Source organism: Lytechinus pictus, unplaced genomic scaffold, assembly GCF_037042905.1.
Source record: "Lytechinus pictus isolate F3 Inbred unplaced genomic scaffold, Lp3.0 scaffold_19, whole genome shotgun sequence".
Lineage (NCBI taxonomy): Eukaryota > Metazoa > Echinodermata > Echinoidea > Temnopleuroida > Toxopneustidae > Lytechinus > Lytechinus pictus.
This window is the reverse complement of record NW_026974140.1, coordinates 5,051,693-5,071,931: the sequence shown is the minus strand read 5'-3', so window position 1 is coordinate 5,071,931 and position 20,239 is coordinate 5,051,693. Positions and strand designations below refer to the sequence as shown.

The 20,239-nt window shown below is 36.7% G+C and overlaps 1 protein-coding gene across 1 annotated transcript in view; it reads left to right on the top strand.

Annotated features, from left to right (window-relative positions):
• Positions 1–6,267: 6,267 nt before the first annotated feature.
• LOC129261179 (microtubule-associated protein futsch-like) overlaps positions 6,268–20,239 on the top strand; it is a 64,416-nt gene continuing 50,444 nt past the window's right edge. The window contains exon 1 of the mRNA XM_054899241.2: positions 6,268–6,409. Within this exon, the coding sequence (XP_054755216.2) occupies positions 6,268–6,409 (142 nt within the window). The remainder of the gene's footprint in view (positions 6,410–20,239) is intronic.

The following is a 20,239-nucleotide window of genomic DNA, read 5'->3' as shown; positions in this document are numbered from 1 at the left end:
TTGATTCAAATCAACATTTTTCTGGGGTGGACTTGCCCTTTAAAGAGTTGCAACTAGTATAACTTTGCATTTATGGCAGGTACCATGGTAACAGGCAATCACAGTCAAGGATTCCACGAAAGTTACAACATTTGGTAAATTTACATTAGTTGTTAGTCTGTATGAATCTGGTAGGTGGAAGGTTGGAGCAATTATTGTTTTTGTTTTTTTACCTCACTCCATTTAACAATTGAATTCATTCCTTGTAATCTTATGTAACTACATTCTTGAAATTTTACTTGACATATCCTAACTGTATAAATACCAATGACTCTGTTTATAATTTTCAGGCTGATGATGAGGTGCGACACCTCGAAACATGTTCCGTTTATTAAAATGTTATGTTCTATTCTTTATTTTTGTCTTCAATTATTGTTGTAAATAATGTTTAATATCATGTCACTGATGGGAGGATGATACACGTATTATATTACATAAACTTTTTCAGCAATTTGACAGAAGTCCACATCGCTCGAACAAAGGTCCGTTTGCAAAAAGGAAAATATGTGGTAAATTAGTATACGGTTTAGGGCATCAAATTATTTGGTATTTTTTATTGCTATGGTTTCTAAACTTCGGTAGGTTATTAATGGCTGCATTTAACAATTTTTTCTTATTCACATATATCTTAAAATATGCTCTTAGTAAGTTATTTTTGTTTTTTGTTTTTATTTTGTTTCTTTGTTAATACTCCCTGCTTTCCTAACCCTCTCTTACTTTATTTTATATATACCTGCTATAACCATATTATTTTGTATAATTGATTTTTTATATAAATTATATACAACTTTAAAAATGTACATATCTTGTGTGTGTTATTTCACGGTTTATTGTACCTTTATTCGTAATTATTATCATTATGATTTTGGTCGGCATTTGAACAAAGATCAAGTTACAAAGCAAATAGATTCGTACAAAAAAAGGGAAAGAACATAAATGTCTACGTTACAATTTTTTATACAGGTTGCCTGGGAAAGGAAAAGGTGAAATATAATAATTGATAGTTTTGTTAAATGAGAAAGAATAACAAATAAGTGAAATGAAATTAAATGAACTAACGTAACACCTTTTATATTGTATTTGTCCAGAGACTTCATAATTGATATTTCAGTGATTTTTTAATGTCATAAACGGGGAAAAAGGTGCAAATTTGCATCCTTCAAAATTAATGCATCACTGGAAGGTCTTTGTACCTAATGAAGCTTTGTGCACAATAATGGTGCAGTTGCCACCATTATAGCACCTTCCTCAGGATGCAGAGTTATACCCTTTATAGTAAAGGTGTAAATTTGAAAGTTTCACTGATAGGCATGTAGTGTGCACAATCCCATGGTTTACTGAACCCCAAACTTCAAACCTAGTTTTCTTTTGATTCTCTTATGCTATTATCTATTTTACATTCAAACAAGTAATTGCGTAGGTTGCCGTTCATTTAGTTTGAAAAATTATATTTGTCCAGCTTAAATAAAATCTTAAAAATAATTGTTGGTAATTCATTGGTTTTGGGGAGGCAGGTCACTCACTAAACACATAAAAAGCGTGGAAATTTGACTCCCCTTTCGGGTTTATTTTGCGTCTCTCAAGTTTAAAATCAATAATTGTGGTTCCCCTAAGTTAGAGATAAAATCAGCCTCCATAAATGTTATATTCAATATCATATTGCCGCCCCTCATTCATCAATTACTTCGGTGCCCTTTACTTTAAGATTGCATAGATTCTCAATTGGTGGTCAATATTATTGTCTTACCTGAAGCGTATCTTCAATTCGAACTCCCCCTAAGTATAACATATATTATTAAGACCAATTTGCCCCCCCCCCCACCCCCGATTTTACGATCGAATTATATAGTGCCTGACTGAAAGTCAAATTAGCGCCCCTTACAATATTATGTCACTTTGGAACTCCGAAGTTTCAAACCAATTTGGCGCCCTTTTATTTACTTTGTGGTGAGTTTGGTGCCCGTCAAGTTGAAAATCAATATTGCGCCTAAGTTATTTTGGTAGTGCCCTCGCGATAAAATTTCATATGGCGCCACTTCCAAGTTGGAGCTTACGTATACGTAAGATCGTATCTCTGTACGGTGGTCGTACCAGAGGGTCGTATGTCAATCTGGCGCCACCTAAAGTCGAGATCAAATTAGTGCTCCTAATTATGCTACCATTTTGGCGCCTCTTTACTTTGAGATCAATTTGGATACTCAAGTTTCAGCACAACATGATACCTTTAATTTTAAGATCAATTTGACGTCTCATAATTTAAAGTAAAAAGGACCAATTTGGCGCCCGAATGTAAGGTCGAATTTGCGCCCCCTATTGGACTTGCCGAACTTCAGGTTATTTTGGCGTTAAAGGACGCACACCACTAATGGGTACCGGCGATTTCGGGAATCCCCTTTAGACCCGTACCTAAAATGACGTAATGGTTGGAAAAATATTCATATAAAATCAACGGTGCATATCTGAACAATTTTTGTTCATAATGGGCATAGAGAGGGATTACTACTGGATTTGTTCAGTCCCATGGGAGAGCAGTAATTTGTCAATGCTGGATTTTATGGGAACTTAATTAGTTGCCCAAGAAACCCTGTGAACACTGTAACTGCAACCAAGTTTACATGTAGTCTCGGTTTAAGCCCCTGTAGCGCGAAAAATGCTGAAAATCCCTTTTCATATTTTTAACGTTTGAAGGATATTGGATGAACTAGCAAATCATAAAGGTGTGGATGATGTCTTTAATAAGACTTATCTTTGGCGATTTTTTTTCAAATCTCATTTTTAACACATGAATCTATGGGTAAATAGTTAGTGGTGTGTGCCCTGAAAATGTCAAAACCTATATGTTGCGCCCTCAAAGTTTCGGGTCAGTTTAGCGCCCCTATACACAGCTCAATATCAACATGACGCCTCACAGTTTAACATCAATCCCCCTATACAAGTTGAACATCAAAAGATTTTCCCCCAAGATTAAAGTTAAGAAAATTGGCGCCACAGAGATATTTGTATAATTTGTATGATTGGCGCCCCGTTATAGCGCCCTTGTTTTTAAAATCATTTTGACGCCCCTTACTTTCGGGTTAAATTGGTGCCCACTATATAGGTTAATATCAGAAGGACGCCCCGCGTCAAACATCAATTTCTCGTCCCCCACAAGTTGAACATGAATTTGCCGCCGCAATGAGGTTAAGTTCATATTTATAAGTCATGTACACAGAATCAGTAAAAAAAAAAAAAAAGGGGGGGGGGGAATAATATACTGATGGAGAAAGAGTTATTGTCTACAGTGCGAATAACAAAAATGTTACACTTGGAAATAATCCTATGAAATAATATAATTGTAATGTCCAGAAAGCTTTTCTCGACATCATTTTGATACAGGTCTCTTTAAAAGAATGACCATAATATAGCTCGAAGAATCTTTTCGCTTGAGTGAGGCCAATTAATTTTGAAAAGTTGGTGCAAAATCATGATTTGCGCAGAATGTGGCAGTAGTTATATGAATATAAGTAGGCGTTAATTATGAAGAGAACATGGACTTTAGCTAAAACTGATTTCAAGATATCTCTTTGCCCTTTTCACTTGTTTCTTGCCCAAAACACTCCACCGAGAGCCAAATGCCCCCCCCCCCCCCACATACACCGAGGCCATCGTGTTTAAATCTGCTTTACATGACTGTAGCAGTGCTCCGCATGAAAAGGCTATAGGATTTATTTTCTTTCTGTTAATCATTGTCATGCTTGGGAAAAGTGTTGATAAACAAAAATTACATGAAATATTGAATGTAGGCACAATTTAATTGATAACTTAATGTAACAAAAAAAAAAGCTGGAGATGTCTGAAATGAACGGTTGTTTACGTTCACTTATGTCCTCAGATCCAACTTGCACTAGGGTAAAAGATGTGCTTACCTTGGGTTAAAATGTTAATTTTTGCGGACAGAAGGTAGATCTTTTTTATTTCCACTGGCTAAAAATGAGGAAGAAATATATGGGAAATGCACAGCACGGTTAGATTTTTCACCTCTTTTCCTTGACACAGCAGCGTGAAAGATTATTTCTGTGCAAACAGATTTAAGTGAACTGTTTGAGAAATGGAGAATGCTCCGTCAAACATAATAGTGTTAACCGTAACGGATCTCACATCTAAATTGATATTACCCTCGTCTACGACTCGGGCGATATAATTTGGGCGATATATGTCGTATCGCCCCGAGGCCAGTCAATATTGCTGTAATAATAATGTGACTTGTTAAGCGCCAAATCCAGAGTACTCAATGCGCATAAAGAGCTAAGCGTTATGTAAAAAAGTTTCCAGAAGATTTTTACACGTCTCGATAGAGGTGCATTTGTTTGTGTCTTCAGGAAGGATATTCTACAAATTTGGGCACGCATAAGCAAATGATCTTTCCCCCCTAGTTTTTGAAACTTTTGGAATAACAAGAAGTGGATGAGCGCAAACAGCTGGGTAACATTCTGGCAAAGAATTTATTTTCATTCTGATAGATGAGACACAAACTCAAGTAAACATGTGAAAAACCCATTTTGTATTTTTTTTTCAATTCCAAGGACTCTTTCCAAAGTGTAAACTCGTTATTGATACGCACATAGAACAGAAACGGGCTCTCTCAAGATATTCTGCATGCTTATAATAGTTAGCCCCTTGTGACTTATTACTTTGTACTGTCTTGTTTAGATATCTGCATGTATACGAATGGTGTCTATTATCTATTGTTATAATGTCACATTTTGTAAGTTTGATCATTTTGTATAATATGTTTTTTTAAATATTATGATTACTGTGATTTCTTTAAATTAATAAATGCAGAAGATTCTCCAACACTCCTTTTTTTAATCTGTTCGACTATTAATTTATATATTTTTCCTCTTGAAACCTAATAATGAATTTAATTATCCCGATTTTAATTGATTTATATATATTCGCATTACCATTGGTAAATCATATCAAAATATTGCACTAGTATTTGGTTAATTTTTTTTTACATAACTTGGTTACATACATGTATATTTCATTTTTATACAACAGATTGTTCATTATCTTGTATTGCTTTTTCCTCTTTCATACATAATTTTCAGATAGCATAGGCCTATTTTGATTTATTTTTTAAAGTAATAGGTTAAGCAAAGAAAATCTAGATTCGCTGACGTTAAAATCAAATACAAAAAATGTCTTCCATAGAAAAGTATATATATTTTTTTTAACATTGAAACAATTTATGATTAACGTGGTCACGAGGTTGATGGCAAGTGTGATACACTCAATTTCTTTTTTATTTTTAAGTTAAACATGACGATGAAGAAACCATTGATTTATTAATTAATTGAACAACATGAATTACAGAAATGATGAGTCAGCATGTTCGAGTCATGAAAGTAGAATAAGATTATCACTAAGAAAGAAAATCAAATTGGCATATTTTGTATTAAATTGCCAAAAAATGAGAGTGTGGTGTCTTGGCCTCCGTCATTAATTGCATAGTACCTTTGTTAAGGGTTTTATGAAAAGAAGTGAAACTTAAAAAAGCCATGCATAGCTATCTTATTTTACTTCCGATTATGATGGATATTTAAAAAAAAGGTAATATGCTTGTCTGGTTGTCTTGAACCTTCTTTTGGAGTTTCAATGCTAGCGCATAATATTGACGAGGCGAATTAAGTCTTATTACCATGATTTTATGGAACAAAAAAAGAAGAATTTCAGTGATTAAATTAAGTGAAATAAGCAAAATATTGGTGCATGAATCAACCGTGCATGTAGGCCTTTCAGAGAGACTGTGATTATTTTCATTCCACCCCCTCCCCCCCAAAAAAAGAATAATATAATAGAGAATTGAGAAACTACTAGTATGAGAAGCGCCCGGGAGAAGAGGGGGAGAGAGGAAGAGAGGGTGAAGGGGAGGGTGAAATTAAAGCAACGAAACATGCGACGATATTATTTTTTTGATGACTAGCTATAAAGTCTAATTCTTCAGAGGGCGCAATCGAAAATCTTGCATTCAAGTTTCGCCACGCACGGATCCGGATGCGATGCGAGAGAAATCTGCAGCTGCATAATATGCCCTGCCCACTTTTAGCTCCGTGCATGCCGGGCTCACTCACGTGTGGTTTCATTCGCATTGGATACACGCTCCGGATACACACAAAGAATTCGCATTCTCCATTAATTCTCGTACGGTGGAGTCGAGTGGCATCCTTTTGAGGAGGAGAAAAGAAGATGGCTACTTCAGACGATGCATCTTTACCTCGAAGCACATCTGCTGGATTTCCAGATTCCCTCACTCATTTCTTGCTAGTAGTTGTTGGAGAACCATTAGCAGAGGACAAAATTGATTTGATCTTGGCGGAAGTAGAGAAAGGTGAGATAGGGTCTTTTATCGATAAGAATATCACAAGACACAATTGATTAATCCAGCCAATCAATTTCATGTCCATTGAAAATACACAGATAGATCTGCATGTACATGTCAGACTCATTGTTCATCAATAGATTTATCTGTTCTCTTTTTTTCTCAGCATATGATGTATGAACTATGATGGGTAATTATAAATTGATTAACTCTTTCTCTCTGTCGTATCAACTATCAAATGAAGTAGACATATTGGTAGACCAAAACTAAAAGCTTCAGTCTCTGTAGACTGTAAGACTGTATTTTGGTTGTTCCGCTGAACTGCGTTGGCTCCACTCACCTATGCCATGGGGATGATAGTAAAATGTCAGAAATTGTTGAATAAATCCCAAGAAACGACGGTTATTCCTGTCTAACATATTGGTAGAACTAGCAATTGGTAGAACAAATAGGCCTACTGATAGGTCTAGGATCTAACGTTAGTGACAAGATGGGCATAGATCTAGTCTACCTAAGTTCGACTAGATTGTCTATAGACTGCACTCCTTCATTTGAATTGGATCTTAGTTATAGATCTATATGAGCTGAATCCCGGGGGGGGGGGGGGGGGGGGGGTGGGTGAGGCAGGCAAATATATTGCTGTACACACACGTGACCCCAAAAACATGTTTAAACTAAAGGGGTAATTTTTCAGTTTTGGACGCGTGCCGCACGTGCACTCGTTCGGGGTATCAAAAACACACATTTTCAAGAAAAAGGGCACTCATTCAATGAACAAGGTTATGATATTGCCTTGTTCTCATTTACATCTCCATGTGTGGCAAAATAAGGTTAGCAATGTTAAGCTTATTTTTATCTTTTTCTTTGGGAGAAATGCTTGATTTTTTTACACTGTCAGTTTCCATTACAGCTATTCATCATATAACCTGGCTCTTAAGTAAATTTGAATCTTTAAATTATTTTTCTTAATTAAAAATAGAGATTTAAAAATGAAAAATTTTCTTGCCATATTACTGTCCACCCATAGAGGGCCTATACAAAAATATGCCAAAAATTTAAGTTTTTGAGCGCTCTGATGAATACAAAAATTATTCCCAAGTTACTAATGAAAAAGAAATTGCAACTGGATGGAAATTATTCATCTTGGTCACAAAAGTGATATTTTAGTTATTTTTTTAAAAAGTTTGTGCTCTGTACAGCATTGGCATACCATAGTCCTACCTGTAGATTCCCTACAGGCAGGATGGTTGCAGTGAGTGAGTGAAAAAGGGGTAGTTTTGAAAGACTGGTTTGGTCAATCGCAGGGTCAAACGTATTCAGGGTACATGTATGTTTTTTTCCAAAGCTTTTTTTTTAAACACTAGCCAAAGCCCATAACACAAAGATTAGCAATGATCGTAGAACACTTTTCTACGGTGAAAATCAAGCGTACGATTAATTGCTATTAAACCTTTGTGTTACGGGACCCAGTTTAGGGTATGTTTTTTATGGCAACAACTTGTTTAGGGGCCAAAATGTGAAAATAAAGCCTGCGGAAAACTTGTTTAGGGGGTTATTTTGCACACAGAGAAAAACTTGTTTAGGGGGTGTTTGGAAATAATTTGTCCACGTGTGTGTACAGCAATACATTTGACTGCCCCCCCCCCCCCCGGGCTAAATCCCTGGTAGACTTCAAGCACATTTGATGTGCACAGTACCTGTATGTATCCCTATCCCGTCTTTTAAAAGGAATCTTTCTAGCGCTAGATGTTATGCGTCTTTTTAATTACATAGTGTTTTTCCTGCATTCCCCATTTAAGTGTAACTGAGAGTTGGTATTTTAAAGGCAATGTTCATTTTTCCAGCACAAAATACACAGCTCTGACATTTGACAAGATGTATTTGGATGGTTATTTCCAATTCGTCCAATTCATTGCCAACTTGTCTACGATCATTTGGTCTACCATCGGTTCATCCACTATCCACATGGTCTAATTGCCAATTTGTCCACCCACCATTTCATCTAATAACCAGTTGGTCAAATTGCCATTTAGTCCAGACTCCATATACCATTTGGTCTGTATACCGTTGGGTCTAATTGGACTAAGTGTTAATTGTGCAAAATGAATGAAAATGAAATGGACATATTAGACCAACTGGTTATGAGGCAAAATGGTCATAGATGAAATGGTGATTAGATGAAGTGATGATTGGACCAAATGGTTGTTAGACAAAATGTTGATGGCTGGAATGGAATTTAATACCATGTGGTGAGTGGACGAGTCGACGGTAGAAGAATTGGCAATTTACCATTTTGACATGATGGAGAGACCAGTAAAATAAATCAATTGCAAACTTAAGGTATTTCTCCGAGATGCCTGAGTGCCTGACTTGTTTTATACATCAATCACACATTGCAAAGTGAAAAAAATTAAACTTAGTTATAGTATTCAATGATAATCCAGGCTGGATATTAGCAGCGTCCTGGTGGCCCAAGGCAACCAAAGATGAGAGTGAATCCACCAAATTTTTTAAAAGCCCACACTTGGTGGCCCAGTTAGGCTACCAAAGGTTTGATAAATTTATATTGTAATGTTTTCTCTTTTTTTTTTTTTTGGGGGGGGGGGGTTCCCCCATATTTGCTTATCCAGCCAGCAAAAATATGAAATTGATGATTTTGGTGGACTGATCGGGCCACCAAGAAAAAAAGTTAGTGTGGAGCCGTGGATAATCATTCTGCATGTTTGACAAAATGAAATTGAAAATGAAATCTAAGTTTTCTTCGCGAAATATAAAAAGTTTTATAGGAACTGCAAGAAAAATTTTACGATGTCAGATGGATGCGCTGCAATCTTGGCTTTTGTGATGAAAAACAATGTCACAATTTTTAGGCCGATTGCCAGTGAGACAATGCAAGCCATGTGTTTATTTAAAAAAAATATTGGCCCATTGATATTTGTACATTGTATCCCTCGACATTGGTCAGATCAGCACAGGAAATACATGAGGGTGAAGAGCGATTTCGCCCTCATTACAGCGTAATTGGCCCATACAATTCTCCCAAAATGCATGTTTTGGGGTGACCATTCTTTCTAGAGTGGCCCCAAGATCTGTCACAAATGATATTGAAATTCTGCACTCATTCTAATGTTAGAGGCTTGGAGCGCCTGTAAAAAAAATATATATATATTTCCAACCTGGGTAGATCAAAATAACAGCAGCAGTTTCCTGTAGTATGATGTACATGTAGCCTTGTAGGGGATTCTAATATACTGTGCATTATATCAGCAAATGGAAATGAATTCACAAACTATGGAATGGAGCAATTTTTTTTAAAAGGATAATGGAGAGTGCTCCACTTTAGGTCATTTGAAATTTGTCCCATTAGGGACACCATTATTTGAAGCTATTTGATTATATTTTGTTTTTCAATCTATAAATATAGCAGTATGTGTATTTACCCTTTGAATTGCATTTTTTCTGTTAACTCTTGGTAAATCAAATTCAGAGAAAAATACAAGAATATGACAAATTTAAAAGAAGTATTGATATATTTTGGCAAAATAAGCACTTTGAGCTTTCATGACTCCTCACGCAAGCTCATGAAGAAGTAGTTTTCAGCAATATTAATCCTACAAGAAGCGACCGGGAGTAACAGGCTCACGCCTTCATACCATACCAGGTGATGATGAATTTGGTTTTTATACCGTTTTTTAGATTAGTAATTTTCCATTCTTTAAATTTTTATATAATTTGCACTGGGAAGAGAAGCTGTTTGATTGAGAAGAGATGTACAAAGTATATGTAATGTAGTGTTTAATAGATGGCACATTGTTGTACAGTGTACTTAGTTTAGTAGTTGTACCAAATTAATCTTCCTAGAATTCTTAAATTGTAAACGAATACACAAGTACAAGGTTCTGAAATACAATCACCTATTTTGTCACTCAATCTTTCCCAATATCCAGTGATAAAGTTGCAATATACTACACTGGCTATTCTCCAAATCTCACTTAATACAAGAATTTACGTTTTCCTGTTGGGAGATTCTAATACCTGACTTCCTGTTTTTGGCCCCCAATTTGTTTTCAAAATCAATAATAGAAGTGGAAACATAGTCGGATATCATTTGTGCACATCTGTGCCCTGGTTAGGCAATGATTATTGTTACAGAGGAAGTGATTCTAGTCCATTGTCTGTCTTACTATTTTCTGTGATGAATCTTTCAACAGTATGCAGTTAAAATCAAGGCATCTCGAAGGCATTTGAAGCCCTCGCAGTTCCACAGATCAATTATTGTTCCAGTTCCCCTTTCGCAAAATGAACGTCGGATTTGGCGATAGCTCATTTGCCCTTACTTCCCTAAACTGTGGAATTAGCTTGCCGGTTGGCAATACAAAAATGTCCAGCTCTAATTACTAGTACCTTCAAATCTATTTCAGTGCTTTGTAGCTCTTAACCATTGCAGATGAATAATAATATTAAATTGGTACTTATATAGCGCATAATCAATTAAAATTGCTCTATGCACTATATACAAATTGCTCTCCAATATTACAATTACACTGCAACAAAAATAATTATGTTTTCAAATGTCTTTTGAAAGATTCAACAGAAGTACATGATCAAAGGTGAATTGGTAAACTATTCTATAATTTGGGACCGCAAAAATCAAAGCTAGCTTCCCCCCTCTTTTGAAACAACTCTAGGAATGTGTAAAATTGTAGTATCTTCACTAGAATGAAGTCTGTAATGTGGCCGGTGTGGTGATCTATTAAAGTAAACTATAGACTAATAAACTAACAGTGCAACTTTACTTTGTAAGAAATTCTTTTGTCAACTGGTAACTAATGCAAATGCTTCAACAAAAGAGTGGCCCGTTCATACTTCTGCGCTTTCAAGATGATCCAAGTGGCGCGATTGGAATGCGCTGCAACCTTTCACAATCTGTTTTCACGATGAGTAAACCGTATGTACTATTATTACTATTATCATTATTATTATTACTAGTAGTAGTTTCATCATCATTATTGTTATTTCTATTTATCTGATATGTCAAAGTTGTTGGGAATGCTCTATTTCTTCAGGCTTCTTTTTTGTATGCATGCTTGCACTGGATCATCTACAAAATTATGTTTCTGTTTATTTAATATTAAAAATTTTATGATAAAACAATATTGATTCCTGATGGACCACTTCCAAATCCAGTCAAATGTTATTCCAAATGTAAGATGAGATGATATGAGTCATTTGTTGTGCATCTCAGGGTTGCATCCCTCTTTACATGTACCTGCTGACTGTACCAGGGGCCCATGTACAAGAGAGAAACATACAGAAGGTGCTTTCAGACCTACTCCAAAACTGAAAATTCTCTGATGGAAAAATCTTTCCTGATGTACCCCGAGTAGAGTATACATGTACCAGATGGGTGTTTCATAAAGCTGTTCGTAAGTAACAGTAAGACTTCATGAAATCAAGAAATTGGAAGGAGGAGAGGGGCAAACAAGTTTTTTAGGTAAAACTTTACGCCCACAACAAGGTATGTTACAAGGTATGTAAGAGCAACTCTAAAAACGACTGGTAATGCTTTCCTTTGTGCTTGATAATCACCAATGAACATTTAATGTTGAATATCATTTCCCACAAGAAAGGATCACCACTCGTTCTTAATTAAAGTCGCTCTTAACTTTAATATGAAAAGCTTTATGAAATGGCCCCCTGATGGGTGTTTAGTAAGTTATGACTTTAATAACGACTGGTGAACCTTTCTTCGGGACTAAATCAACGCTAATGGAAATCTGATGTGTATCACTTCAGGATCACCAGTTGTTCTGAAGGCTGCCCGTAACTTACGAACAGCTTTTGAATGCAAATTACTTGTAATATCCCTGAAAGAAATCTATCCATATTGCTTTTCAAAATTATGAGATCTATTGCATTAGGATTTTTCCAGGGTCATGGGCATTCTTACAATGTGGACTTGTACATGTAGCATGGACCCTTGTATGAAGTATGTAGGCCTACTGTAACAAGAACTTTCCCATCCCAGCAAGTATGCTGCTCTCTGCTCGCTCTGCTTGTGATTTTGAATTTCGTGCCTTGTCTGCTACCTAAGTAGTCAGACCGTATTGCACATTCTCATGTTCATCAAGAATTTTTTTTTTTCGTCTTTGGATTCAATACCTGAAGTGATCTGATTCAGATAAGTACGAATGTATGAATGTGGACGACAATGTTCTATATTTCAAAGCATGAAAAAGTTTTTTTGTGGTAAATATACAGGTATTTTTGTGATTGACTTGATCTGAGAGCACCTTGAAGGGCTGCTTGAGCATGGCTGTGGATGGCTGTAAAGCAGAACCTTGTGTCTACACCTTGGATGCGGGCCAACTTTACAAATTCTTCAATCCCTGGGAAACTAGTTTATAAAGTGCAAAAATAAAAAAGATCGCCAATATGCAAAACTCCAATCCATTCTATTCATGACCAGTTTTGAAGATCATGTCCTGGTGGGTGTTTCATAAAGCTGTTCGTATTAAAGTAAAGAGCGACTTTAAGAATGACTGGTGATCCTTTCTTGTAAATGGCGATGTTTGAGCATGTAAGGGAGGTTCATGAGTCATTCTTAAAGTCGCTCTTAACTTAATACAAATAGCTTTATGAAACGGCGCCCGGTACAAAATTTGACAGATTTCATGATAAAACTAAGGCCTAACAGAACTAATGGAAAAAATGGGTCGGTCAGTGCATTTTTTTTTCTTTCCAATGTCACAAATAGTTCCCCATTCGCATTAAAAAAGGTACAGTGTAGGCAAAACCATGAAAAGTAGGGTCATGTGCCACTTACATTGACGAGTGGATACCATGCGCGACCCCAAAAAACACGTAAAAAGGATGTCTTTTTCAAGATAGCGCACGTTATGTACGTAACGTGATAAGGGTGTCAAAAACACAAAAATATTGAAAAAAGGGTATCTATTTCGCTCAGAAAAATATACGTGTTTAGGGTCAAATATGCGGGGATGATAAAACAAAATCAAAATGTTTTATAAAGGATGTACTTTTTGCCCCAACACTACGTGTTTAGAGTCCGATTTGCGCGAGGTGTGATAGGTGGGGCCGTACTAAACCAAAATAAAATGGTGTGTAAAGGTAAAACCGACGACCGACGGACCCGTGACATAACAATAAAATATCGCTGTACTTGTTTAGGGGTTCATTTCAGGAAATACTTGCCAAGAGTATCGTTTTGTTTCTAATACTTGTTAAGGGATGCATTTTCAGAATATATGGAAAATACATCGCTGTACTTGTTTAGGGGCTCAATTCTGGTAATACTTGCCAATAGTATTTGTTTCCAATACTTGTTAAGGGTAGGGTTTCAAACGCCAACACTTGTTAAGGGGTGCATTTTCAGAATATGGAAAATACGTGTTTAGGGTGCTTTTCAAGACCCCGTGGTCGCGCATGGTATCCACTCGTCAATGGAAGTGGCCCTCCCCCCCCCCTGGGTCATGTGATTATTGTAGGCTGATGAAAACAGGTCTCGTAAATTACTGTGGAAACATCTGCTTAAATAGCATGATTGAATGGTTTGCAAATCTGCAGGCTTTGTAGTACCCAGTCTGGGACACAGACAATGTGAATAAAAGATTCCTATTATTTGAATCAACATGCCAGTGTGTGCCTTTCACAGTACCCACAATAGCTTCCATGATCCCATGGTCTTTGGTATGAGTCATAGGGCTACCCTACCCATGGCATAGACCATAACCTTTGTACTCTAATTGATCAAATGATCAATTATTTATTAAAGGGCTTTGAGATTAGTTCAAAGAAGTGATAAGGGTGGATATATTCATAAGCAGGGGCTCTCTTGGATTCTGATGACCTTAAGTTAAGGTCATGAAAACATTGGTGGAATACACTCACAAGTGGCACCAGCTCGATTGGCAAGATCATTTCTACCAGCAGTGACAATCTTTGTGCATGTCATTTACCATTGGAGTTTTTTATTTTTATTTTACATTGGAAGGGGGGGGGGGGGTTGGGAAAGGTTAATCTCTGAATCTTCAAGGTTCTTTTCAGGTGGTTTAGGAAAAACAGGGAATAATTTTGCTTTACAAATCGATTAGAATAAGAGAAAAGCTCTACATTACGTTCTGTACAGGCCTTTACAATTAAAAGAAAAATTGCCACAAATTTTGTTTGTGTGTGTAAGCGATACTAGGATGCCCAAACATTAAAAATACATGTATGACGCCTTCGAGACATGGAAACAATAAGAAAAATGTTTTGGGCAAACATCTATGTTTTGCCCTAGACATTATGTTTGTACATGGTTTGTAGTGCTGCTTGCCTGTGTGTGATTCATCAACTGAATTGCCCTGCAAGATCATCCCTTTTCCAGCCTGACCAACTGATGTGAAACTATCTGTAATTTACTATGGTCTATGGGCATACATGTAGATAGACTCTTGTTTATAATTTTGTTAATGTTTGAAAATTCTTGAAGATTATCTGTGAAGATGAATGAAAATGAAACTAATTGGTCCTTGAATGGATTGTAGGCGATTAGTGATGTTGGATTGTTTGGATCCATGGCTTGTATTTGCATTATGGACATGACAAGTCAACTACATACTGTTAGTATGTGTCTTCTCTTTATAGTCTCAGGACAATTGCTTTAATACTAGTATGTATGTTGCTCTTGTATGGAGGAAAGAAAAGATGGGATCAGCTCTAAAATAATGTCATACTATGTAACGCAAGTCAATGAGCTCTTGCTGCATCCACAATGCTTTTGACTCAAGTTATTTCTGATTTAATTTTCCTTTTTTGAAGTCAAGGATATGAGCTGTTAAGTATAAACTTAAAAATAAATGATTCTTGGATCCTTTGCTGATCATAATGACTTGGGCCTATTTCTTGTTACGATGTACACTGTAGAGCACTCGCTTGATCTAGGCATTACCTGTAGGCCTATATTTTGTTTTCCTGTAAATTTTGACAATGCTTGTGCTTTTATTATTCATACATCTACCTTGGAAATCTTACCTTAGATGTACATTTAGGCATAAAAGTTATATTTGCCTTTATATGACACCTAGATAGATCCTTGTCATTTGATTAGTTGTTTGATATCGATCATTCAGCCCATTTTACAATGTCATCAACCATGCAATTTTGGATCCATTCATCGTGCAATTTTGGATGATTGGATCCATACGATTTTGTCCATTGCACACGTGCACTGAGACTGCAGTCACTACAAGTAAAACCACTCTTGTTTGCAGCTTGCATGCTGTAAACATGTACGCGACAATCAAAAGACCAAGCTCGCATATTTTACATCGAAATTCATAAAATTCATATGAAAATGAATCTTTTCTTAGGTGTCATATTAACCAAATAATGAATGTTATTTCCATTCGTGCAATGGACAGAATACTTCATTCGGTGAAAGATGAAATGAATGATCCATTCAACTATGGATCATTTCATCTTTCACCTCATGAAGTATTTTGTCCACTGCACTCATAAACATTCATTATTTGTATATTGTGTGTCTGCAGATCAGCAATAAAGAATAAGGGCCGTGCTGTTGTTTTGACTGGGTCAAACCAGTCCTCCTTCTGTGACCCAAAATTTGTCAAGCTTCGATTTGAAAGTGTTCAATGATGGACTTTGTGTGCAACATACATGGGACTTTTTAAGGTAAAAGGAAACCAAAACCCAAGAAGAGAAGCAATCTTATTGGAAAGAGTGAAATGAGAGGAACAATTTAAAGAAAGTTTCATCAAAATCGGTTATAAAATAAGCAAGTTATGGACGTTTCAAAAGTCTTGATGTACTTTAAACATGTATGGGTATCCTCAAATTGGCAAACATGCTTCAAAATGGCTGATTTTGTGGACAATTCTCCATTTGTGTTGCACACAAATTTTCCCCTTTATTTTACATATCTCATATTATCTTTTCCTGACATTGACATACTATTTGGTGGGAATTATATTTTCCCATGACATATGTTGTGCTCAGAAGGAGGCAAGATGCAATTTGAAAGATAATGTGGAAAAGCTGATAATTTGTGTACAAAACAAATGGAGAGTTGTCCACAAAATCAGCCATTTTGAAGCACGTTTGCCAATTTGCTTATTTCATAACCGATTTTGATGAAACTTATTTTAAATTGTTCCTCTCGTTTTACTCTTTCCAATAAGATTGCTTCTCTTCTTGGGTTTTGGTTTCCTTTAATGTTGATTTGCCAACAGCTGTATTTTTAATGTGGACATGTTTGTCGTGTTCTGCAATATGGCTATACTTCCTTGTTTAATAAATTTCAATGTAGTCGTGATTCATTGTCGTAACCTAACCTTTGAAGTGATGAATTATAGGATTAATGGTTTGGGCAATCTACAATTATATGATTGCCAGCAATTCTTGATTTAATCTTCTGGCTATTTTTAGCGTTAAGTTGAACTTGAAGGATGAAATGAATCCTAGACTTGATTAATTACTTTTCATGTGTAATGGAACTTTAAAGGAAAAGATTTTTGTTCTTTGACAGATTGCTGTGTGAGGGTCACTTGTATTTCAGAATGTGCATTTTTTGTCTCAAAGACAGAGGTCATTTGAGAACAAATTTATGTCAAAGATGTTGCCATACATAAGTGCTGGAATTTACATGTATATTCATTGAAAGTCAGCAAATTCTATACTAATACCCCTTTGATAAACCAAATTATACGACTAATAGCAGCATAATTTGGTCGTAAAATCAGAGGAGGACCAGAGTTATCCGCATTATTTTGATGCTGCAATTATCCGCATAATAGCGGCATCGGGACAAGATTTTGACTTTATGAACGCATTTCGAAAGTAATGCGGATAATTGCCATGGTGCGGTCACAAGGTCACCCTTTTCCAACACAACCGCATCGGAGGGGGTGTGTGCGGTTGCCATGACGATTATCCGCCTTTTTCAGGACGGGCGCTCATAAAAATAGTGCGGATTATTTTCGGAGTTTGTGAATGCAATTTTTATTGAAATATCCGCATTACTCTTAGGCGGCTAATTGGAGGATGGGTTTATGAAAGGGGTATAAGTTATTATTGCTTTTCTTTTTATTGGGTTCCCAAAGCTGCCATTGCTTTAGTTATTTGCTCAGTTTTCTGGGTAGAATAACAGTACGTTCAATATTGCCCTTCCTTTTGATAGCCAAAATTGACATAAATTTGAGGTAATTTTCCATTTCTTCACTTTCAAATTTCTACAAATATACAGTGATTTGGGTAAATATGCTTTTCACACTGTACTTTTTTCCTTAACCCCGGGAAATTGGTGGGGCTAAGGGGGGCCTTAGCCCCACCAATTTCTCGGGGTTAAGCTTAGCCCACTTCGTTTTCACACTACATGTACGTTTTAGCAAAGTGGGCTAGCACGGTAAATAGTACCGTACTATCTGGCCCTGCAAAAAAGCAGGGTTAGCCGGCTTATTGTGGTGCTAGCACCTCAATTGCGATGCTAATATGCTTTTCACACTGTACTTTTTTTCCTTAACCCCGGGAAATTGGTGGGGCTAAGGGGGGCCTTAGCCCCACCAATTTCCGGGGTTAAGCTTAGCCCACTTCGTTTTCACACTACATGTACGTTTTAGCAAAGTGGGCTAGCACGGTAAATAGTACCGTACTATCTGGCCCTGCAAAAAAGCAGGGTTAGCCGGCTTATTGTGGTGCTAGCACCTCAATTGCGGTGCTAAGAGATGCAGTGTGAAACGAAACTGGGCTTAGGAAAAGTGGGGCTAAGCAATAGCCAATCACAGAAGTCGAAATTGCACGTTAATCACGCGCTGTATGGTAAAATCATCCATATTCGTGAGCTGTGGGATAGTCCGGGGTTAAGGCGTTAACCCCGGCTAAGCAGATAGTATGGGGTTAAGAAAGACAGTGTGAATCCAAAAAAAGATAGTATGGGGTTAAGGATAGTCCGGGGTTAAGGATAGTACGGGGTTAAGGAAATGCAGTGTGAAAAGCATATTTGAAGACATAACCACTACCAGACAGCTAGCTAGGCTTTCAAAACTCTTGTCAGAAAATGCAAGAAAAAAGAAAAACAATTTTTTTTTTATATCATCAGAAACTTTCGCTGTATTAGGGCAATTCCATAAAATGATCAACCTTTTTGTACGTCCGACCCCCATTTTCCTCAAGTCTTTCTTCACTTAATAAACTAACCAAGTCATGGTCCCTTAAAACATTACAGACTGTCAAAAGAACAAGAAATCAGAGACAGAAAATTTCAAGGTCCCACATATCTTCAGTTTTACGAACCGGCTCAAACCTAATTTTCGGTCAAATTTTCGAAAGCTGTATTTTGCATGTATTCTGAAAGCCTGTGATTTACTCTATTGATATGCCAAATTTCAGATCAAAGTTTGTATTATTTAAAGAATAAGGGCATATTTAATATTTTTGCGAACCGGCTCAACCCCCTCCTTTGATTTTATGAACTGGCTGAAACCATTCTTTGTGTAGTACTATTTCTCTGGAATGGCGCGCACAGGTCAAAGCCCCGATCTAGATGCGGTGCGTATGTGGTTTTCGCAGGGTTTGTGCCTCTAAAGAACATGCGCATGTCATGAATGATTTTACGAATGGGCTCAAACTGTGGTTTGTGCTGCTAAAAAAACAGTGCGCATGGTGCGCATGATTTTACCATGGATTTGTAATAGGTCCATGATTTTACCAACTGGCTCACACACCCCGTTTTGGGTAAAAATTAGCAGCTTCTGAAATGCATACAAGCGCTTCCTTTCAAATATTAAAAAGTGGGGAATATGAATTGCCGACAAAACTTTGTATATCACAAAAGAATAGAATGTATGCTTTTTATATCTGGTTTCTTTTGAAGCGCGAAGTTATAAGCGTCTGAAAAACATCAAGAATTTGAACGCGATTATCTCGAAAGCATGTTTTGGAGACCAGCAAAGGTTTGAGCCAGTTCTAAAAATCGCTGACGATTTAAGGGCCCTGGGTCAGACGTACATGTTTTATGGAATTGCCCATTACGGTACTTGCTCAACGACGATAAAATGTACATGTACAGAACAACATGGAGGCCTTTAGAGTTTCCAATATAAGATTTTTTTAAATCAAGACCTTAACTTTCATGCCCTACATTTAATCAATTTCTTGCTTAATGGCTTTGCTTTAGCAAGTTAGCAACAGGTTTAATTGTTTGGTTACCCTCTTGTGGGTAGGAGCTGCAGCTTGACAGTCTATACATTGGCTCCACTCTGGCGAGTAACTGCAACAATTGGCAGCTTTACAAGTATTTGCTAATGAGGGTTTGTTAGCGGTTTGATGAGCTCATACTATCACCTGTCTTCGCTGCAGGTTTTGTAGCAATACCTGACTCACAATAATACAGTTTTGTAGTGGCCTTCCACCGCTGCAGATTCGGGGTCTTGATATATGCTTTTCACACTGCATTTCCTTCCATACTATCCTTAACCCCGGACCATCCTTAACCCCATACTATCTGTTTTTGTTTCACACTGTCTTTCTTAACCCCATACTATTTGCTTAGCCTTAATCCCGACTATTGCACAGCTCATGAATATTAATGATTTTACCATACAGAGCGCGATTAACGTGCAATTTCGACTTCTGTGATTGGCTAATGCTTAGCCCCACTTTTCCTTAGCCCACTTTTGTTTCACACTGTATCTCTTAGCACTGCAATTGTGGTGCTCGCAACAATATTTTGAATTAAAGAAAGAATCAGCTTTTTAACAATTGTATGATGTGATTGAAGTGCAAAATAACAATATTAATGGGTGAATGAGTGAGCAGATG